The sequence below is a fragment of the Cucumis melo genome, chromosome 8 (genome assembly GCF_025177605.1).
Source record: "Cucumis melo cultivar AY chromosome 8, USDA_Cmelo_AY_1.0, whole genome shotgun sequence".
Lineage (NCBI taxonomy): Eukaryota > Viridiplantae > Streptophyta > Magnoliopsida > Cucurbitales > Cucurbitaceae > Cucumis > Cucumis melo.
Genome location: NC_066864.1, coordinates 30,643,629 through 30,665,465, shown reverse-complemented (window position 1 = coordinate 30,665,465; position 21,837 = coordinate 30,643,629). Strand labels below are relative to the sequence as shown.

The 21,837-nt window shown below is 31.4% G+C and overlaps 3 protein-coding genes across 3 annotated transcripts; 2 read left to right on the top strand and 1 right to left on the bottom strand.

Moving 5' to 3' along the window:
• Positions 1–7,513: 7,513 nt before the first annotated feature.
• On the top strand, positions 7,514–8,161 carry LOC103489793 (pathogenesis-related protein 1A). Its single transcript, XM_008449099.3, has one exon. The coding sequence runs from the start codon at positions 7,514–7,516 to the stop codon at positions 8,159–8,161; it is 648 nt and encodes a 215-aa protein (XP_008447321.2).
• Positions 8,162–14,738: 6,577 nt separating this feature from the next.
• LOC103489786 (uncharacterized) lies at positions 14,739–17,528 on the top strand. The gene is made up of 6 exons (XM_008449096.3): positions 14,739–15,038; positions 15,299–15,434; positions 15,714–15,798; positions 15,888–15,935; positions 16,548–16,645; positions 17,122–17,528. Exons 1-6 carry the CDS (start codon positions 14,858–14,860, stop codon positions 17,252–17,254), a joined length of 681 nt encoding a protein of 226 aa, XP_008447318.2. The 5' UTR covers positions 14,739–14,857; the 3' UTR covers positions 17,255–17,528.
• Positions 17,529–19,317: 1,789 nt separating this feature from the next.
• Positions 19,318–21,152, bottom strand: LOC103489779 (pentatricopeptide repeat-containing protein At2g37320). Its single transcript, XM_008449087.3, has one exon. It carries the CDS (start codon positions 21,040–21,042, stop codon positions 19,456–19,458), a length of 1,587 nt encoding a protein of 528 aa, XP_008447309.2. The 5' UTR covers positions 21,043–21,152; the 3' UTR covers positions 19,318–19,455.
• Positions 21,153–21,837: the final 685 nt, after the last annotated feature.

Here is a 21,837-nt window from a genome sequence, read left to right as displayed (position 1 = left end):
ATATCTCGTTTGAATGATTGTTGTAAGTTTGACTTTATTTTTTGATAATATCTAGGTTGACAATTTTATATTTCTTTAATAAATGTGCATTTCTTCATGTGAAAGAAAATAAAGAGGTTTTTTCAAAATTAAAAGAAATATAAGTATTTCAAATTGCTAAAAATAAAATTTATTACATATTTTTGTGAGGTACCATTCGAAGGAAGGACTGAGTTATGGAAGTTTAATGTTAAGATAAACTTAATGTTAAGATAGTATGTGTCTGGAGAAAGAGTTATATAGGTAGTGTTATGATACTGTTATGATAAAATGTGTTTTAAGCATAATAAAATGTATTTAAGAAAAGTATTATGTAGGTAGTGTTATTAAATTTAATTTTGTATACATTTTTTAAAAATTCGTATTCTAAATTTAATACACGGTTTCATATATTTAATTTACCAAATTGTCTTATTTTCGTAAAATAATTTTAGTAATTTTCTTATATTGACATCCATTTTCAACCTTTTTTATGTAATCATTAAGTGTGAATAAATTATTAATTTTTTAAAATTTTGTATTCTAAATTCAATACACAAATTTCATATATTTAATTTCTCAAAATGTAAAATTTTCGTAAAACAATTTCTAGTAGTTTTTTTAAATATGACGTCTATTTTCAACATCTTTACGTAATTGTTACGTGTGAATAAATTATTAACTTTTTTAATTCATATTCTAACTTCAATACACAAATTTTATATATTTAATTTACGAAATCGTCATAGTTCTCGTAATTGGTATGTACGAACCAATTAAATAATATATATATTTTTAAAATTCAGATTCTAAATCCAGTTCACGAATTTCGTATATTTAATTTAACAAATAATCATAGTTTTCGTAAAACAATTTTCTTTAATTTCTTTAAATACGCCTAAAATTTTTAACTTTTTTTAAATATTCGGTTGAATAAATTACTATTTTTTCTCTTAAAATAAAAATTATAATAAGTTAATGAAGATATAAAAATAAGGAAGAAGAAAGAGAAAAGACTACATTTTGGAATAGCATGAAAATAATTTGGTAAAAATTTTAGATTTAAAATTTAGTTGAAATAAATTTTAAATTAAATTTTTTAAAAGAAAAGTCTTAAAAAAAAATTTATGTGTTTTTTTAGGTTATTTAAGGATTAAAAAGTTATTTAATTTAATATGAAATTATGTAGTTTGTCTTTTTTTCCATAGATTTAATAAAATTCGTTTTTTTAGAGATTCATTTAACTTAAATTTACGAGAAAGTTTAGATATAAATAGATTATATTTAAAGTAAAATATTTGAAAATGTGAAAAACAAATAAAAGACATGAAATAATAAAATAATAAAAAAAGTTAAATATGATGACCAAATGCATAAACTAATCACCATTAATATATAATTAAAGTTAGTTTCATAAATAAAATAAATTGAAAAATAATATTCTTTTTAAGATCGTTAAATTTATTTAGAACAAATGACATGTGATAAATAGAAGAATAAGCTTTAAAAAATAAATGAAATAATAAAACTAGGAGGCAATTGAAAAGATAGGGTTATGGGGAGTTGAATAGTATTTAAGAAGAAGGAGAAAAAGAGAATATGGGTTATGATAACCCTTTCCCCAAGTAAGGGTTAGGTTACCACAACCCAATCTAACCATGATAACCTTTGGGTCAAATGACTTCTAAATATTTTGTCAGATTTTCTATTTTTGACAATTTCTCGGATAGAGGGCACTGCCTCGTGAATTTAACTCTTTGAAAATATATATACATTTTTTTATCAAAATAAATTCTATTATTTAGGTACGAACTAATTTGAAAACCTTATAGTTAAAATGAGGTTAATTTAATGAAAAAAAATTATAAACTATTTACACTAAATAGCAAAAGAAAAAAAACTATTAAATTAACAAAAACTCATTAGATTTAATTTTGTAGTAAAATGTAAATAGTTTGTCCATTTTGTCATTATTGACGAGAAACAATAATTGATATCATCTTCAATAAAAACTTTGATTTCTTATCTCGTTAAACAAGAAATGTGCAAAAATTATAAGATATTTTTAATATCATATGAAATTATAGACAAAAAATGAATAAACTTGTTATGATTCACTTCATTTCAAAATACATCATAGTTAATTTAGTTATTTGAAACAAATTTTACATCTAAAAAACAAGAATTAGTCTTTTCAAAGTCAATATACATTGGTTATGTTAAAGTTAAAAGTTGAAGTATATTTTGTATATTTTATCATTTACAAAGAAAGTCAAGATTATATTGACTTACCTAAAACCAACTCAAAAAGAAATTTGTTCTTTTTATATCTCATAGTTGATTGAGCCTAATTGTATTTAAGAATAATAAAAATATCCACGTGTGACAAAGATGAGGTTAAGAGAAAAATAGTTTCCTCATTTTTCTATTGAAATGGAAGGTGAAGAATAAAATTTCTCATCCTATATTTAACCCTTAGTCCTAACCTCAACCATAAATAGTTCATTATTAATAAATTAGTAATGACATGTTGATTTCTTCTTATAGAAAGTAGTTTCTCAAATAAATAAATATTAGAAATTGAAGTAAAAAAATATATTTTATTTATGACTTTTTTTCTTTGACAATATGTGCGTAAAAGATTTGATTATATGATATTCTGATCCAAAGTACATGTTTCAACATCCATCAAACAAGATTAATTATTGTTTGCAAATAATAGGTGTCTTGTCCATTAAGTAAATCAAATTAGTTATGTTTTCATGATTCACATAGTAAAAAAAATTGAATGTGATTAACTTGAAGTCAAAAATAAAAGTTGATGTTGTTTTATACCCTAAGGGAGTGTTTGAGAGAAAGAAAGGAAAAGGAAAAGAAGTCATTTCCATGTTTGGGACAAGAAACAAAGAGAGAGAAATGAATATATTTAATCCTCTTATTCCTTCTTAACCATTCTCTTTCTTTTTCAAAAGGTGTGATATTATTATTATTGTTTTAAATTAAAAAATTTATGATTATTATTGTTGTTGTAAATATTTTTATTATTTTAATAGGATTTTTTAAAAAAAATATAAAAAATCGACAAAGTATTTACATTGTATAGACCAATTCTGAAAATGGAAAAAGTCGAGAGGCCCATCATGTAAAATACAAAAAAAAATTCGTCAACAATATACGTAATATATTTGGTAATGCAATATGGTACATTTAATTAATTGGGTTACACGATCGTTTAGATTTGCCTACTCCAAATCTTTTTTTTTCTTCAAAATTTGGTATACGATCGTTTAGATTTGACTACCTAATCTAAACAACGTAAAAAAAGAAGAAGAAAGATGATAGGATGCATGCAGTTAATAAAAAAAGAAAAAGAAAAAGAAAATAAGAAAGACATGCACACACCTACAATTTGTAGAGAAAAACAAGAAAGACAGTAGAAAGAAATAGATTTGGTTACCCAAATCTAAAAACCAAAAAAGAATAATGGAAGAAATCGCAGCCAAAATAGAAGAGTACAGTGAGAAGAGGATAAAAAAATTGCAGAGAAGAGAAAAAATATGGAAGAGCAAACCTGCAATATTTAAAAAATGACTAACTTTATGAGTTTTATTACACGGTCCGTAAATATTAATATTATAGTAATTTGTTATATTTAGGAAAGTTTCCCATTTTAATACTATATTTCAAAATAGAGTTGTATGATATAATTGATGTTCATCGTTTAACTGCATTCGGAAGACAAAAAACATTTGTTTCCTATATTTCATCTCTCGTTTCAATGCTATTACGTTGGTCGTCGTTTTTCTTTTAAATCGATTGTTAACGATAAGTAATTTTTCGATATTGTACTCACAACATCAATGTAAAGAAAATACATGTAATTTGTTTTGCATGTAATACATCAATTAATTTTTTGACACGAAAAGCTTGCGTACAAAACGTTCAAAATTAACATTGTATTTACAAAAGCTAATGAAACATGTTTTCTAATGAAAATTTCAATTTTCGGAAAATAAAATATGAATATTTATATATTGAATTTATAATAAAAAATAAAAAAATATATTTGTATGAATTAAAAAGAATAATAATAATAATTTTTAAATCGATTATTAACCGACAAGTTTATACTATTGACATCAAAGTTAAATATTAGATTATCTTACTCACACGTAATAGAAAAAAAAGTCAAAACGTATCGTGAAAACACATCCGTTTTGACAAACTCGAGAATCATAATAAAAATTGCTTCTCTTAACCTCATTCACAAATTTATGAAAAATATCAATTTAAATCAACTAAACTTTAGATTCATGTAATTAACATTTCAAACTAATCCACGTCTCAATTTAACCCTTGACTTTCATAATAAAATATGACAATTATTTTTTAAACAAGTTGAGATAAAAAAATGGAAATATGAAAGTGTTTTAAATTAGTGAATTCCACTAATCTTATACATATTTCGGTCATTGAACCATCAATATAAATGTAACGCCCCAAAATTGAGAAATTTAATTTTATTATCTTAAGTGTAAGTTTGAAATTTTAGGTGTTATTTAAATGTCGAAGTATTTTACTTTATGGAGATTTGATTCTATTGGATTTTGAAAAATATCAAATTACTGTTAGTTGGAATTTAGGTTTGTTTTGGTTATTTATGATTAGGTATTATTTGGCTTAAGGAATTAATAATTGTATTATGAAATAATATAGTTATTAAGAAAAGATTGATAAGAAATAAATGATTGGTTGATTGAGGAGAGAGATTATGTGATTTACTTGGGAAAAGATAAAAAGAAGATAAAAAGGGGAGATTTTGTGGGATTTAAACGAGGAAAGAGAAAAGATTTTGTTTTATTTGGAAAAAGGAAAATGAATAATAATAATGTTATTATTATTATAAATTAGAACCTCGTGGGACGTGCCTCATTAATTTCATCTTCTTCATCACACCCACAAAACCCTAATCCACCGTTGCCGCTCCGCCACGTCACCACTGGGAGTGGATCGCACCGTCTGTCGAAGTCCGTGAAGCCAAGCCGCGCTCCCTTCTCCCCAACCCGAGTCGACCCCCGTCGTGGCAGTCGTCTGCCCGAGCGTTCCGTCAGCCGCCGTTGCAAGTCCAGCCACGTCGTCCAGTCGCTCGCACAGCCATCCCATCGCATGTCGGGTGCCATCCGTCAATGCTCGTGAAGCTAAGTCGTGCCCCCTTCTCTACAACCCGAGTCGCACGCGCACCCGACACGAATAGTCGTACTCGCGCCCGCATCCATCGACCGAGTCGTCCGCATGTGCAAGCCTTAGCCAAGCTGTGCGCCGGCGCCAGTTGCTTGCGTGGAGTTCAAACCGCGTCTGCGTCCGTTGCCGCGTGAAGCTTGAGTCGCGTGCCCACGCCGAGTCGTACGCCCACGCTAACAACCCCAGCTGAGCCGCCTTCTGCCTTCTAGCCCAGCCTCAAGCCATTTTAGCCACCTGATCATTTTTTATCTCTTTCCACCTGTTTTTTTTTTTTTTGTAAGTTTTGGTTGGATTTTGGTACACCCAACTAAGATAAATTTTTGGACCTAAATAATTTAATTTGGATTAAATTAAATTATTTCTCTTAAAGGATAGTTTGGACCAAGCGATTTTGGAGCGTGAGATTTCTCCAATTAAGGGCTCATTCTTGCAACCTCGACCTCGCGTAAGTTATTTCGACTGAATTCTTGGGTCCTTGGTTGTTTGATGGTTAAGTTATGTAAATTGGTGTTTTCTAATTATTTAGGACGTCGCTACTTGGAAAGCTTGATTTTTACTGTTAGAATTCGTTGAGCAAATCTCCAAGTAAGAGATTCTACTACTAGACCATCGAGTTTAATTTAAAGAGACCGCATGTATGAATGGCTATGTACTGATGATGGCTAGCTACAGAACTTGAGGTTACAGATAGAGACTGATATTGTAATTTTGACTGCGGGATGACTATGTGTTAGAACTGATAATGCATTGATGTTATCACCTACGTTTTAATGATACAGTATTGTGATTGAGGGTGATATGACATCATATGACATGATATGATAGAATATGTATGTTTTGGCATGATATGTTATGATGTGGCTTGATGATGTGTTATGTTCATGCTATGGTTAGGGTGTGCGTTAGCTTTACCTATTAGAGTCGTACCCACATGGGTGTTATTCGGGATCACCACTCTTTTGACGACTCTAATAGGAAGTTAACAGGCACTTGGCGGGACTAGTAGTGGGTCCTTACTGAGTATTTTATACTCACTCTTTCCATTTCTATTTTTCAGGCAGAGGTAGAGGTAAGAGCAAAGGCAAGCTGGCGAATGACCAGAAGTGACCGTGGCGAGCCATTGGGATACATTGCTTCCGCCTTATGTCATAGTTCGGATTTTAGTGTTTGCATTTTATTTTATTCTTTATTTGTTATTTTATTTCTTTAAAATTAGATAGGGCCCGAGTTAGGATTTTATTTTTATACTTATTTTTAATTACATTTGTTTATGCTTTTAAATGAAAAATTCGAGGTTTTGTTTTATTTTTTATTTTAATTTTACAAATTTTATTTATCTTTTAAATTAGTAATGACTTCGACTTAGTATAAGGAGTTTGGTCGTTACAATAAATAACCGTAATCCATCGTCTTATAATTTCTTAGTTGATGGATAATTTAACATGACAAGGTAAAGTGTAAAATGGTCCATGTTAAAACTTAATCAATCAACTTAAACATAAATAGAAAGGTTTTAGAATCTTAGATAATATAACGTTACATTTACTTTCACCATCAACTTAAACTTTTAAGTCAATTAGTGATTTAATCAAAGGAGGTTCTTCCGTGTTCAAACCTTTCTAAAAGAATTATGGACTTTCCATATCAATTTAGACAATATCTAAAAATTTCTAAATTATAATAACAATAAAACCTAAAACAAAATAAGTCATATTTACCGATCCCTAATAGAATTATTACTAAGACTCTTTACTTTTTACTTCTAATATCATTTAGTATTTCGATTATTATTATCATTCAAGGTCCATCAATAATCGCATCATGAAGGATAACAACAAATGCGACATATCCACGAAAACAACAAATGCGACATATCCACGAATTCCTAAGTAACACTAATAACATTAAACAGACCCAGTTTCATTATTGTGGCTTATTTATTTATTACATTTTGTGGATAAACATGATTTCTATCCTTGTTTTGGTTTAAAAGATGAAATCACTTATAATTAGCAACAATAATAAGAAAAATAATGAAGATATTAATAGGAAAGAAAGACAGTTTACTAAATTGAAGGAAGAAGAAATGATAACCAAAGAAAAAAAGTGGAAATTTCAGATACAAAAACGCCTCTCCTCTTTCCCCTCTCCTTCCGGTGCTCTAACCTCAGGGCAGCCACCTTCTCCTCTTCACCATTCAAAACAAAATCCCTAAAAATCCTTCTCTCATCGCCGCCGTCTCCTCCTCCTTCCAATGCCGCCGCCTTCAATTCCCCTTCATCTCCTCCTCTGCATCTCTCTCCTCCTCCTTCCCATCCTCTCATCGCAGCATCAATCCTCTTCCAATGCCAGAAGTAACAAAACACCCACTCCGCCGACGAGGTCTCGACGCTCTAAGCTTTATTTCGCCCACGAATTTCTCTTAGCACACAACAAAGTAAGGTTGAACGTGACGCATCCTCTGTTAAATTGGGACAAGAAATTGGCTCGATACGCCCGTCGTTGGGGAATGAAACGCATGAACGATTGCAGAATGGTCCATTCCTACGGTCCGTACGGTGAGAATCTGTTTTGGGGAGCATTGGATCACTGGACGCCGAAGGAAGCGGTAGAATCGTGGTCGAAAGAGAAGCAGTTTTACGATCCTCGACATAACGCCTGCTCCGCCGGCCAAATGTGCGGCCATTACACGCAAATCATTTGGAGAGATTCGCTTAAACTTGGTTGTACTCGAGTCAAGTGCCAAACTGGAGGTGTTTTGATGATTTGTGAGTATGATCCTCCTGGAAATTATTTGAATGAGAGCCCGTTCGACACCGTCAACAACGGCGGAGCTAAAGCCAAGACCACGGCTGGTCCGAACAACTTGCCCGGATCGCATCACCGGAAAATTGGCGGTTAATCTTTGAAATGACTGGGGACTGAAGCCGGACTCCTGAGAAAGCGGATAGAAAAGGTATTTAGGTTTTCGTTCTATCCATTTTTGCTTTTTCTTTCCTCTTCCGAGAAACCAGAGGTTTCGTAGAATTTTTGTTTACTTTTTCATTTTTAAAACATTTGATTAGGAGTAAATTACAATAAGTATGCCTTTAAACTCTCAAAATAAAAAATTAAATCTTCAAATTTGTTTAAATCTGACCCTCAAATTTTATTGATTATAGAAGCTTAATATTTTAATTATTATCACTTGTAGATTCGTAGATTCGTTTTTACTATTGTTATGTTTGAGAGTTAATTTTAAATTTTGAATTTCATTATTGTGATAGAAAGTTTGAAAGGTATAATAATTTTGTAACTGAAACTATTTTTCAATAAAATATTATTATTATAATTATTATTATTATTTAGTTAAAAAACATTATTGATATTCTTTTTATTTTTCTTTTAATCTTTTGCTATATTAAATATAATTTTCTAAAACAATTTACGTTTGTTCTGATTATTGTATTGTTAAATTTAGCTTATGTCTACTCTTAATAAAATTTAAATCCAATTTATAGTAATTTGGGCAACTTTTAAATTTGGTATTTAAACTTAATGTTTAAATTTTAATTTAAATTAGTTAAATAATCACATTAACTTTTGATTAAGAAGAGTTTAATTCAATCGTTATTCAGGCTTAGTATATAAATATCCTAAATGTGAGTTACTAACAACTCATTTGCAAAATGGCGAGAAAAACTTTGACTTTATTATTTGGTAAAAGAATTGGGTAAGTAAAAGCAACGGAAGAAAGTGGTTTAAGTGGCGAACAATACGAGGGGTGTAAATTCAATGATATATTCATATTATGTGTTTGACTTTATTATTTGGTAAAAGGATAGGGTTTATTTAGTTGACCATTTAAATTTATGTTTTTAGGTTCACTTAATTCAATAAATATATATTTAAGTTTATACCAAAATACCAAACTATCTACTGCTCGAGTAATAAAGGGCATTAACTTAGCCATTTTTTAAATATTTCAAGTTTTTTCGATCAATTTCTTTCATCTTCTTCCTCCTACAATTTCTTTCATTTCTTTCTATAATCTTTCTTATTTTATGTTGTTAAGATCCTTTCTTCTTTTCTATTTCTTTTCGCTTGTGATTTCTCTATCGTCTTTCTTCCTTTTGATTTTACGATTTCTTTCAATATTTGCATCATCTTACTTCTTTTGATTATTTTTTATGTTGTTTAATCTTTATAGTCAAATATAAACGATCGTGAAAAAATCATTTAGTCAAATCTAAACGATCGACATGTATTAAAAGAATTTGTAGACAAATCTAAACAATCCTATAAAAAAAATAAACGATTGTATAGAAAAAGAATTTAAAATAATTGTTCAGCCAAATCTAAACGATGCATAAATCTAAAAAATCCTATAAAAAATAAACGTTTAAAATAATCGTTTAGCCAAATCTAAATACCAAAATTTGAAAAAAAAAATCGTTCCAAATCTAAATGTAAGCAAATTAAAAGATCGTGTAACAAAATTAAAAAAAATAAATTGCAGTCATATTTAAATGATCGTGTACCAAACAATAGCCAAATCTAAACGATCGCAAATATATTACACAGGTTGACGGAGCATTTTTTATATTTTACACGATAGGTCTCTGGTTTTTTCATTTTCGAAATTGTTTTATAGAGTATAAATATTTTGCCATTTTTTTATATTTTTGAAAAGACCGTAATAATAATAATAATAATTTATTTTTAGTTAAATAAATATATGTTTAAGTTAATAATAATAATAATAATTTATTTTTAGTTAAGTAACTTTATGGTTTATAAATACAAATTGAAATACGTTTTAAATAGAGGAAATTTTTCGGTAAGTTAACATTTTTTAAATTTTTAGATTTGTTCTTCCGTCTTTCTTTTTTATTTGTTTCTTCCCCTTTTCGTTGTTTTATAATCTCTTTTTATCAAATATAAAATATATATATAACTTCTTAAATTTTTTATTTGATTGTTAAGGCTGTATATTAAAATAGAAACAAAACGTGGTTAGATTTGGAGCCAAATCCAATAAATCTGGAAGAAAAAAATAACTAAATTAAACAATAAAAAATTTAAAAAATAAATTGTTTAGATAGATTGGATACCAAATATATTATTTCGTATTTTTCATCGTAGGTCCGTGGGTTTTTCCATTTTTTGAATTGTTCGTAAATATTTTGCATTTTGTTATATCTTTGAAAAGACCCATTTTAAGTAATTATTTAAATTACAATTCAATCTTTTAATATGATACCAAATACTTATTTTGAAAACATAAAATACAGCCTTTTTATTTGGTGTGTTATGGATACACCAATTTTCTTTTAAAGATGAATAAAAAATATAGAAATCAAATATTCTTTTTCCCAACGAAAAAATATGATGAAGAAGAAAAAACTCAAATATTCTGAAAGAGAGAGAGATCAAAAAAATAATGGACTGTTTGTTTTGTTTGGAAAGGTTCATAAGCAGAACTTTATATATTCAAAATTATAGATATACCAAACTATAGATATTTCCATATTTAGATTACCATACTTAATTTATATGAAATTTTTTTTAGATATTTAAGAATGTTTTGATTGTTATATTTCGTTTTCTTAGATAAATGTTTTAAAATTACATGTTTTAATTGACTATTAATTTGATATTGTTTAAATTAATATAAAATAATTGTTTATATCAATTTGATTTGGTTCTAAAATTAGTACATTTTATATTATTTTTCTTAGTAAAATAACGTATCATAAGTTTAAAATTTTTTATAACATAAACATTAATATAACTTTAAATTTAAGAATTAAGGTATAGCAAAAACAAATGATATATATGGTTAACAATTTATTTTACTTACATAAATGCTAATGCAAATTAATGTGTCTAGAATAAAAGTAAGAAAAGGATGTAGGTAGATGAGAATGTCGATAATCTTTAGATATCCTTCGTTTCGATATTCTAGGATGTTTGAGAATTTCTAGATGTTGGAGCATATTATGGTACAACAAAACAAACATCTTGGTCTTGAGAACCGCTCTATAGAAATTTAAGATACTCGTGAAACAAACAACACCTAAAGATATAAATCGATTGAAATATTCTTTAACAAAACTCGATAGAATTGAATCATACTTGATGATGCCATGAGTACATCCAAATGGTAAGGAAAGAAGTGATCATTTGTATTTGACTTAAAAAGACTAAATAAAACTAATAAAACAATATAAAAATTTGTACTTGCGTGTCATAAATTATCCAAAATTCCAAAATATCTATTTCCTTGATTGGAAAGAGCGTATTTTGTCATTTATGAAAAAGAAAAATTCGTATCTTTCTCTTAATTTGAGTATAGAAATGCGTCATGGTAGCCCAATTTTATTATAGTATATATATATATTAAGGAATTTTACTATTTTGGACTTAATTAAGTAAAGCATGTTAGAGAAATTAAGAGCATGTTTGGTACAAAATTTGAATTCTATTTTATGTTTTCGGTCTTTCAAATTCAATGAGTTGATATGTGCTTTACAGACAATTTAATTTTGAAAACTGTTTTCGAATTATGTGATTCAAACAATCTAAAAACAAATTATCTGAATTTGAATTTTACATTTGAAAAAGTATAATTAAATAAAATACATATAAAAAATCTAAAAATAAAATATGTCATGTCATGAACTCAATTCGTTTTTAAATATACCATATATTATAAATTATATAATAATACATAATAATAATTATATAACTTTTTAGGTTAAAGTTACAAATTTGGTCCCTATGATTTTAAATGGATAGAGTTTAGTCTCCATGATTTATAACTATAATTTAATCAATTTAATTTGATAAAATTATAAAAAATAACCTCGGTCGTGAAGTACAATTTATAAACATTGCCAAATCATAAGCATTACATATTTGAGGTTTTATCAAACTATAGGTTAAAGTTAACTTTTTCCAAACATTAGGAACAAAATTGAAATTTAAATAAACTTTGTAAACATAAGTTATATTTTGTAACACCCCAAAATTTTGGAATTTTAAATTTTCTCTCAGTGTAGTTAACGAATTTTGAATTTACTTGAGGAAATTTCACTAGTGATATTTTTTATTTGCGTAATTAATTAAGTTGAGGTTAATAATTATTTAAATTGGAAAACGAATTTGGTAGAATTATTGGTTTGAAAATAAAGGAGATTTGGTGATTTTAAATAAAGAGAGAGGGTGTGAAGATTTTGGGGAAAGAGAATAAAGTAATAAAATAAAGCCAAATAAAATAAAATAAAAGGACTTATTTTATTTAAATTGGGCATTGGGATGTGCAATTAATGCACCACCATCATCTTCACCAAGAAGGAAAAAAAAATCCTAGCCCTAAATCGCCGCCGCCACCCTTTCCCCTCGTCGCTGGTCGCCGCGCCGTCGTCTTGAGCGCAGCCGTCTGCCTAAGCCTTCCGTAGAGCGTCCGTCGCCTACCCAACCGACCGTCCCGAGCGGGTCGTTCGTCGAACCCGCGCCTCTAGCCGTCGCTGTTCGCGGATCGGAAGTCGAACCGCGTCTCTCCAGCCGCCAGCCCGATTTCCTCCACCAGCCGCCGCCACGAGATCAGCCGTGTCGCCAGCCGCTCGATCAGCCAAGCCATTACACGCCGCGCGCCGGTCGTCGAAGCCCGCGAAGCCCAGTCGCGCCGCGTCTCTTCTCCGCGAAGCCCAGTCGCACCGCGTCTCTTCTCCACAACCCGAGTCGCTCACCCGTGCCCGACCCGCGTCTCTTCTCTGCGACCCGAGCCGCTCCTCTCCGCGTCGAGCCGCACGTGTGCCGCACCTGCATCGCCAACGTGAGCCGCACGTCCGCACGCCCGCGTGAGCTGTGAGCACCCTGTCGAGCCGCGCCTTCTGCCGCAAGCCGAGCCGACTTCTGCCGCAACCCGAGCTGACTCCTGCCGCAACCCGAGCCGATTCCTGCTTTCTAGCCGAGCCGATTCGCTTGTCTTTAAGTCGTCAGCCTGCTCCGGTCCTTGCACCTATTTTGGTAAGTTGATTAGGATTGGGGCACACCCAGCAAGGACTTAAGATTTTTGAAACTAAATAAATTAATTGGTTTAGACTGATTTATTTCTCTTAAAAAGGTAGCTTGGACCAAGTGAATTGTAGAGTGAAAGACTTCTCCAGTTAAGGACCACCTCGTTGTAACCACGACCTCGGGTGAGTATTCTAACTGAATTCTTGCGTCCTTGGTCATTTAATGCTCAAGTTATGAAGACTGGTGCTTTCTAACCATTTAGGACCACGCGGCTTAGAAAGCGCGCTTTCTTGCTGTTAGGACTCGTTGAGCAAATCTCTAGGTAAGAGATTTCTACTACTAGCTCTACGACTAGAATCATGAGACCACATGCATTCCTAGTTATGCACGTTGAGGACTAGACTGTATAACGATATGTCAATTGATGAGGGTATGAGGTGACTGATGATGTGATTTGATATGATGGCATGGTATAATGTGATGACGTGGCTTGTTATGACTTTATGTTTGGACATTGTGATGAGATGTGATATGATGATTAGCCGTGATATGATTACGTGATGATGCTATACTATATGTATGATGTGGTTAAGGTGCATGTTAGCTTACCCTATTAGAGTCGTAGCTGCTTGGGTGTTCTTCGGGATCACCACCTATTTAGGACTGTGTAGTCCGACGGGACCGCCAGTCTAGCATTGATACAGAGATGATTCGATCGATTCGACGGGATCCTCGCAGCCCGATTATCTTAGCGCTTCCTCCGGGTACGCTACAGACTAGATTGTCCTAGGTGTTTCTTTGGGTCACCGAAGACCAAATTTTGTTCCTACGGGATCACATGTTGCACGTGTTCGGGAACGTACCAGTTCTTAGGTACCATTTTCAGGACTCTAATAGGAAGTTAACAGACACCTAGTGGGACTAGTAGCGGGTCCCTTACTGAGTATTTTATACTCACTCTTCTCATTTCATGTTTTGTAGGTAGAGGTAGAGGTAAGGGCAAGGGCAAGCTGGCGAGCGACCAGAAGTGATCGTGGCAAGCCATAGGGATCTCTGCTTCCGCTTTATAGCTCAGTTTAAACTTTTAGTATTTGAATTTTCATTATTCTTTATTTATTATTTCGTTTCTTTAAAAGTAGATAGGGCCCGAGTAGGATTTGAATATTTGTTTACATTTCGCACATTACCCTGATTTGGTTTTTAAATAAATGAAATTTTGAGGTTTGTCCGTTTTAGCAAAACTTTATAACTTTGTTTCTGTCATTTACATTTAGTAATGACTTTGACTTAGTATAAGGAGTTGGACCGTTACATATTTATAAACTAATTAACAACCGTTTATTATTAACTAATTTTTAGTAGATAAGTAAGATGAGTTTTATGGTTTTTAAAAATATATATATATTAGGAAACATGTAAATATTCAAATATATGTATTAGGTTGTTTTTTAACTCAGTAAATATTCAAATAAACCAACTCATGTCCTTAATTTGTGTTCGAACTTGGCACGGTGAACAGTGAACACTACCCTCTCAGCGAACCGACCCATAAACTCTTCTTCAACCTTTCAACTCGTCTCCTTCTTCGCGAAAAATGTCGAACCTCAGTCTCCTCCGTAAGGCTCTTGGATCAAATTTCATTTCTCGACCGGCGACGTCAAATCATGAACTTCCTCTGTTTTTCCGCCAATCTCCAAGATTCTTCTCCACGGAACGGGAACAACCCCCACCTGAGTCCTCCCCCAATCGTTTTTCCGATAAATCAAATACAGATGGTATGAACCTCGCTCCTACGTCGTCGCAGCATCTGCACGATGTCCTTTTCTCGTGTGTAATATCTTGGGAGAGGTTTAGGGTTTATAGATGGTGGCGGGGTATAATTTTTTGGCTGATTGTTTGAAACGAGTTAGTTAGGGTTTGTATCTTTGGCTCTGCTAAACTAAATCCTTTCGGTGTATTTTTTTTTTGGTAATTAATTTCTCGCTGATTTTATGTGGTGCAATGCATAATGTGGTTTTTGTGATACTCTTCTCAGGTTTTATGTATGGAAAATTGTTCGGTTTCTCACGGAGTACTCTAAAAACGGATGTGCTCATTTTGCTTGAAGGATGTAATTTGAGTTTGGATGATATCAAATTTGAATACAGTCGAAATTTCTTCCCAGTCTCTATGTAATATTCTTCTTTTGGATTATTTTTTATGCAGTTGTTATGGTTCTATTTCTACTGCGTCATGGAAACTTGAGAACTAAAACGATCGAAGAGTATCTAATTGCCCTTTTGTTCCTTCGATCATTTTAACACAAATGCAACTCTTAACCCTGGATATTAGCTTATATATTAATCTATTGAATATATGTTCAATCAAGTGCGTTGTTCGTGAATATATCATTGAATAAGATTGGTGTTTGAGGTTGGTTTTCATTAATTATTTATGAATGTTGTAATCAGGATGATCCAGTTCCCCTCCCAGCAGGCCTATCAACATGCTTTTCAAGCGATTGCAAGAAAAGGTTTCTTGCACAGATTGGAGCGGGTGACTTTTTGATGGATGCCTAATTATTCATTTTTTATAATTATGTTTTTAAAATTTTAAAAATCCATAACTTTTATTCTAAATTTCAGGCTGATCGTTCACAGTGGGAGCTGCTTTCACCTTACAATGGAAAAACTGTAATGTCAATCTTTTTTGTTGAACTTATGAACTCTTATTATCAATTGAGAAATCTCTTTTTTCAATCATATTCTTGTTTTTGCCTTTGGCAACTTTGATTTCGTTTTATCAGAAAGCAACCCATTCTACTTTAGTTTTGTTTATCTAATATCATGTGATCGAGTGACATGGTTTCAAGGATCAATCATACATATCATTATGTTCGCTGTTCTTCTAGTGCATGATGATTAATTTTAATGGCTCGTTTCTTACACTCTCCATCTAAAATTGTTTATAGAGAAACTAATTTTTCATGTTAAGCTCTTTAGAAGAGAGTTTGCTAAGTTCCATGTGGTCGGGATCTACCTCAACTACTAAGGTTTGGGTTTTTCATAATAAGTTCATCTGTGAGGACAATAATGCACTGACGTGATTAGATTTTCAATTGATACTTGATGCTTCCAGATTGGGGATTGGCAAATGGCAATCTTCCTAGCTTTAGGTTTTTTGTTCATAAAATCATATGCAGCTTATTGTGCAGACTGCAGTTAATTAGTATCTCATATTAAATTTAAACCTTGGGTTTATTCTCAAGTTGTTTCTGTGAGATTCAATCTTTTTTGCATTTATAGGTCTTTCTGCAAGGAATACCTCGAAATGCATTGGTAGAAGATGTGGAGCGCTTCTTATCTGGCTGTGACTATGATGCAAGCTCAATCAACATTTACAGGTAGAGATTAATTATTTGTGACGAATTTTAGAGTTAGTATTACCTTGCTATTACTTAGTGTAAATATTCACCTCTTTTACTACTAGCTTTGCTAATCTTTTCTCGAATTGGAGAGGTTTATTGTATCTCCTTGTGGATATAAGTTTATTGCTCCTTTCGTTTGTAAGTTTGTTCCATGCATCAATCAAATTGTTTCTTATAAAGAAAACAAATTATTTATAAAACAAAATCATGACTAATGTAGTATTATTTGTATGAATTTTGGGTGATGCGTGGTTTGGTTTGGTTCCATTATATATATATATATATATAACCTAAACAGTTGGTCTGTTTTGGATCTGGTTTTCAAAACCTAACTGAACCAAAAATTCGGATTCCTTATAATTTCAAGCCGAACCTAACCAGTTGGTTCGTTTTGGATTCAGTTAAATTTGGTCGGTTTTAATGAACACTTCTAATTTGATACACCATTGCAGGGGATCCTTTTCAGAGCCCACAAAAATGGCAACGGTGCAGTTCCTTTCACCAATACAAGCAATGCATGCATTTCTCACAAAGAACAGAGGCTTTTGTCTGAACAACCAAATTTCTATGCAAGTTCTCCAATAACTAGCAACTCTTATCATATCCTGACTTTTTTTTTTTTGTTGGCTCAGTGGCTGAGATTTTTGCAGTAGGTCTTATAAGTTATGATTTGCATCTTCGTATCTCAAGTCTCCAGTAGGTTATCCACATTCAAAGTGACCTGAAATCTTTCATTCTTCACTTATTAGCAGTTTGTTTGTGCTAAAGAATCTGCTTTTGTAAGGTAGGGGTTTCTGAACTTTGAATATTGAATTTATATGAATAATATAAGGTTGTCCAAGCTTCTAGTTATACTAAATTGTGTTTTCTTCCTTACTAACACATTCAAGTTTTTGATCGTTGGCCTATGGAGTTGGAAGTATGAGTTGTGAATTCTCCTCATTGTAGACTAAGAAGTTTACCACTCCCTAGACTTTATAGCTCCTTATTACTTTTTCATTCCTTGTCCTAAACACTTCTTAATGTTCGGAAGATTGAAGGTATTGCCATGGGTAAAAAAGAAAGAATTTTGAATTTTCTTTGACAACAGTAAGAAATGCATCAGTATTAAAGTCATGTTTACCTCATTCTAGAGGGAATGAATAATTGGTAATTTAAAAAGTAGAATGAATAATTGGTAATTTAAAAAGTAGGTCCTTGCAACAAGATGTTGTTTACTTGTGTTATACCTTCTTATTAAGATATGGGGTTAGGTTCGAATTTATGAACAAAAGCTATAGTTCCATTGATGAGTGTGGGTGATTAATTTGATTGTGTTCGAAAATTGTGTTGTGCTCTTATATTTACTAATAGTTTGAGTTTGAGTTATGGTTATCATCATTAGGACTTTTTTTTAGAGAAGAACGGTGAATTTTTACACATTTATTGTTATCGTGTACCTTATGATTTTGGTTAACTGTAACTGAAATTATAATTTGACTGGATGCATAGTTTTAGGTAAATACATTATGATATAATCCAACCACATTTGTGCAGCCTATTAAGAAATGAAATTTTATTACACCAATTTTCATTATGAGTAAGTTTGATAAATAATCATATTAATAAGCTTTCCAACCTCAAACCACACAAACTTGTATTATTTTGAACGTCGTGTAGTGGATACCCTCTACAACATTTATTATTATTATTTTAAAAATTAAAGTTAGATACATTAATTTAACTATTATTAAAAAAAAACCAAAATTATATTATTTGTTTTAAAAAATGTACAACTTATTTCAAAAGTTATAGTTTTAATCTCGAATTTTATAAATAGTTCAAAATTCTTTTTAAAAGAAAAAAGAATTCCTATTAAAAGAAATCCTATAATATTTTTTCAAAAAAAACTTATAATTTGACGACTTAAAACAATGATAGATTTCTTAAAAACATATTATCGTAAAAGAAAAAATGATAAAGTTTATAAATTAGAAATGAAGTAAAAATAAAAATTGTATATTTGTAACATGTTCCTTATCTTACAATTTATTTTATAATTTAGTATTTAAATTAGATGAAAATATTTTCTTTCAAGAATATGAATTTAAATTAGTTGAATGTATATTTAAAAATATATAAAAATTAAAAAATGAAATGATTGACTTAGCTAATTACAAGCTACCAAAAATTTAAGTTCGATAAAACAAGAAGCTCATGACTTAATTTAATGTGTATCGGTACACAACGTCACAATCATTTTTCTATTTTACAACAACTCTATTTTTAACCATAATTATTTAAATAGGATTATTTTTTAAAAAAATCTTAAAATCTAGATTTTCTACCCATCGGAGGAATATGTAAACATCAAATGGAATTTGAATTACCAAGCTAATATATTTTTAATCCTTTTAATGTTTTATATTGCAAATTTGTGAACACGGTGTATATATATATATATATAATCGAACTATATCAAAATATTCAATGATCTACTAAACATATAATTGCATATATAATAGCCTATTCTACACTTATTAAAGTCCAAAAATTTACAATCCTTGACAAACTTAAAGTTAGAGGAAATTTATTTCACTCATAATAGTGTAGGGATTTTCGACATAAACCTAAACTTCTTATTTAACCAAAGTTTACAAGTCTAATGATTAGCCAAGATTTTTTAAAAAATAACATTCATGTATCGAAAAGATTAGTTTATATGTTACATAAATAACGTCCCAGGCATGATCAACCTCACATTTCAAGTTATCTTTGGAAGAAAGAAAACAAACAATTATCAACTTTCAGGATGTTGCTAGCAAAACATCGTCAACTTCATCCTCCAATTCGTGATCAAAACCTACGAATCTCATGTGATTCACCATGCAATCCATAAGACCAAAAATCTCAACCATTAAAGGGTTTGACTTATCTTCTGCTTTGAATCTATAAACCTTATTTTGAATCTCAATCCAACTATATCCAGGAGCAGTCTTCAGCCCTTTGTCTTTCATAATCTTCCTCAATCTTGCAGCATCATCCAAGTACCCTGCTTTTGCATACAGTTTCGTTAATTGCAAATGCGTTGAAGCGCAATCAGGTTGCAGTAACAATCTACTTTCCGCAGCCTTCAATCCTATCCAGACATTCCCATGAAGCCTGCAAGCAGAAAGAAGTGATCCCCAAATAATTGAATTGGGAGACATGGGCATCTTCTCAATGAAGTTTTGAGCCTCTTTTAGTAGCCCAGCTCGACCAAGCAGATCAATAACACATGAATAATGGTCCAATTCCGGTTTCAAACCGAGCTCCACCATAAGATTGAAGTAGTGTCTTCCCTCTTCCACAAACCCTGCATGTCTACATGAGGACAGAACACCAAGGAAAGTGATGGCATCGGCTTCCACTTGCTTCTGCTTTCTCATTGCTTTAAAAAGATCAATGGCTCTATGAGAAAGTCCATGTTGGGCATAACCTGCGATCATGGAATTCCATGAAACAGTGTCTTTGACTTCCATGGCTTCAAATATGTATAATGCAAAGTTAAGAGCTCCACATTTACAGTACATTGAGATCAAAGCATTTGCAATATGGAGATAAGAATGAAAGCCCATTTTGAATGTTTGACAATGGAGGCTTCTTCCTACTCCAAGGGCTCCACTACCGGTGCAAGCAGTCAATATTGTGACAAATGTGAACTCATTGGGTTGCAATGCCATTCTTTTCATCTCTTCGAAAAGCTCCAAGCACATATTAACTTGCCATTCTACAGCAAACCCAGCAATAATGGCTGTCCATGACACAACATTTCTCACAGGCATTTCATCAAACATCTGATATGCATTACTCAACTCCCCACATTTCCCGTACAAACTCACCAGCGAACTTCCTACATACACATTAGCAATAAACCCAGTTCGTATCGCCACAGAATGATACTGAAGTCCACCACGAAGATTGCGTTGAGAATTACACAAACTCAAAACACTGGATATATCGTTCGCACTAAATTTAAATCTACCTGCGAACGACTGAACATCCCAATGACCAGATTCACATTCTTGATCAAGAACAAAGGATGAATCCTTGGATAAACCAACTGAACGAGAATCAAATCCAACGGAAAGGGTTTGAGATCGGCATTGATCCGGATCTGTTTGTAAAAAGTCCTGAATGAGGCGAAGATGGGTTTGGCGACTTTCATAGGAGACATCTCCCGTCGGAGAAATGAGGTCCAAAAGTCTCAGAGGCTTTGGTAAGTTCGTGGTAGGATGGGTATTGGATTTGAAGTTAGAGAAAAACCTAACGGAGGGTACGACGTTGAAGCCATGTCTATATCGTGCAGAAGATTGAGATATCGCGAAGAGCATATGAAGAAGACAAGCTCTCATTACAAGGCATAGGTGAAACTTGTACGGATGAGGCTGTAAGCAGTCAACCGAATTACACGTCCAAAATGTCAAACATAAACATGACAGCTTTCTTCTCGTACAAGGGATCTTGATGTGTATCATTAGTTTTATAAAAATATATGTAAAATTTCGATCTCCATAGATATTTTTATAAAATTTTAAAATCAAATAAAAAGCAAACATTCTATATTTTTAAAACAAGTTTAGGATTTTTATTATTTATATTAGTGTTATTTTGTTATTTAATTCTTATGCTTCATGAATTTTTCCATGATATTTCTACCTTTCATGTCAATGATGAAATTTGATACTATGATGTGTATATTAGTAATTAATCTCTTGTAAATATTTCAAAACTGTTATTAAGGAAAGATTTATCAAAATCTTGATGGACCACAAGCAATTCTGTATTAGTAGCTTGCGATCTTTCGTAAATGTTTTAAAATTATTCTTACAAAGATTAATCAAAATCTTGACGAACAATGGACAGTGTGACAAAAATTTCTCATTGTCCAGATAAGGCCTAAAGGAATAATTTTGAATAGGTAAGTAAGATCAAATATCTTAATTGATATAAGACCTCATGGAGTGAAGAATACATGAAAGTCCCTCAACTCCAAGTGACCTGCAACATTTCGAATTGAATTTTTTCCAAGTAACCACCGCACCTTTCAAGTTTTAATTTTCAGCCAAACCAATTTTGAAAATAATGAAATTTAGCCTAATCAATGAACTAAATTGGAATATCCCCCAACATTGTGATTAGTATTAAAC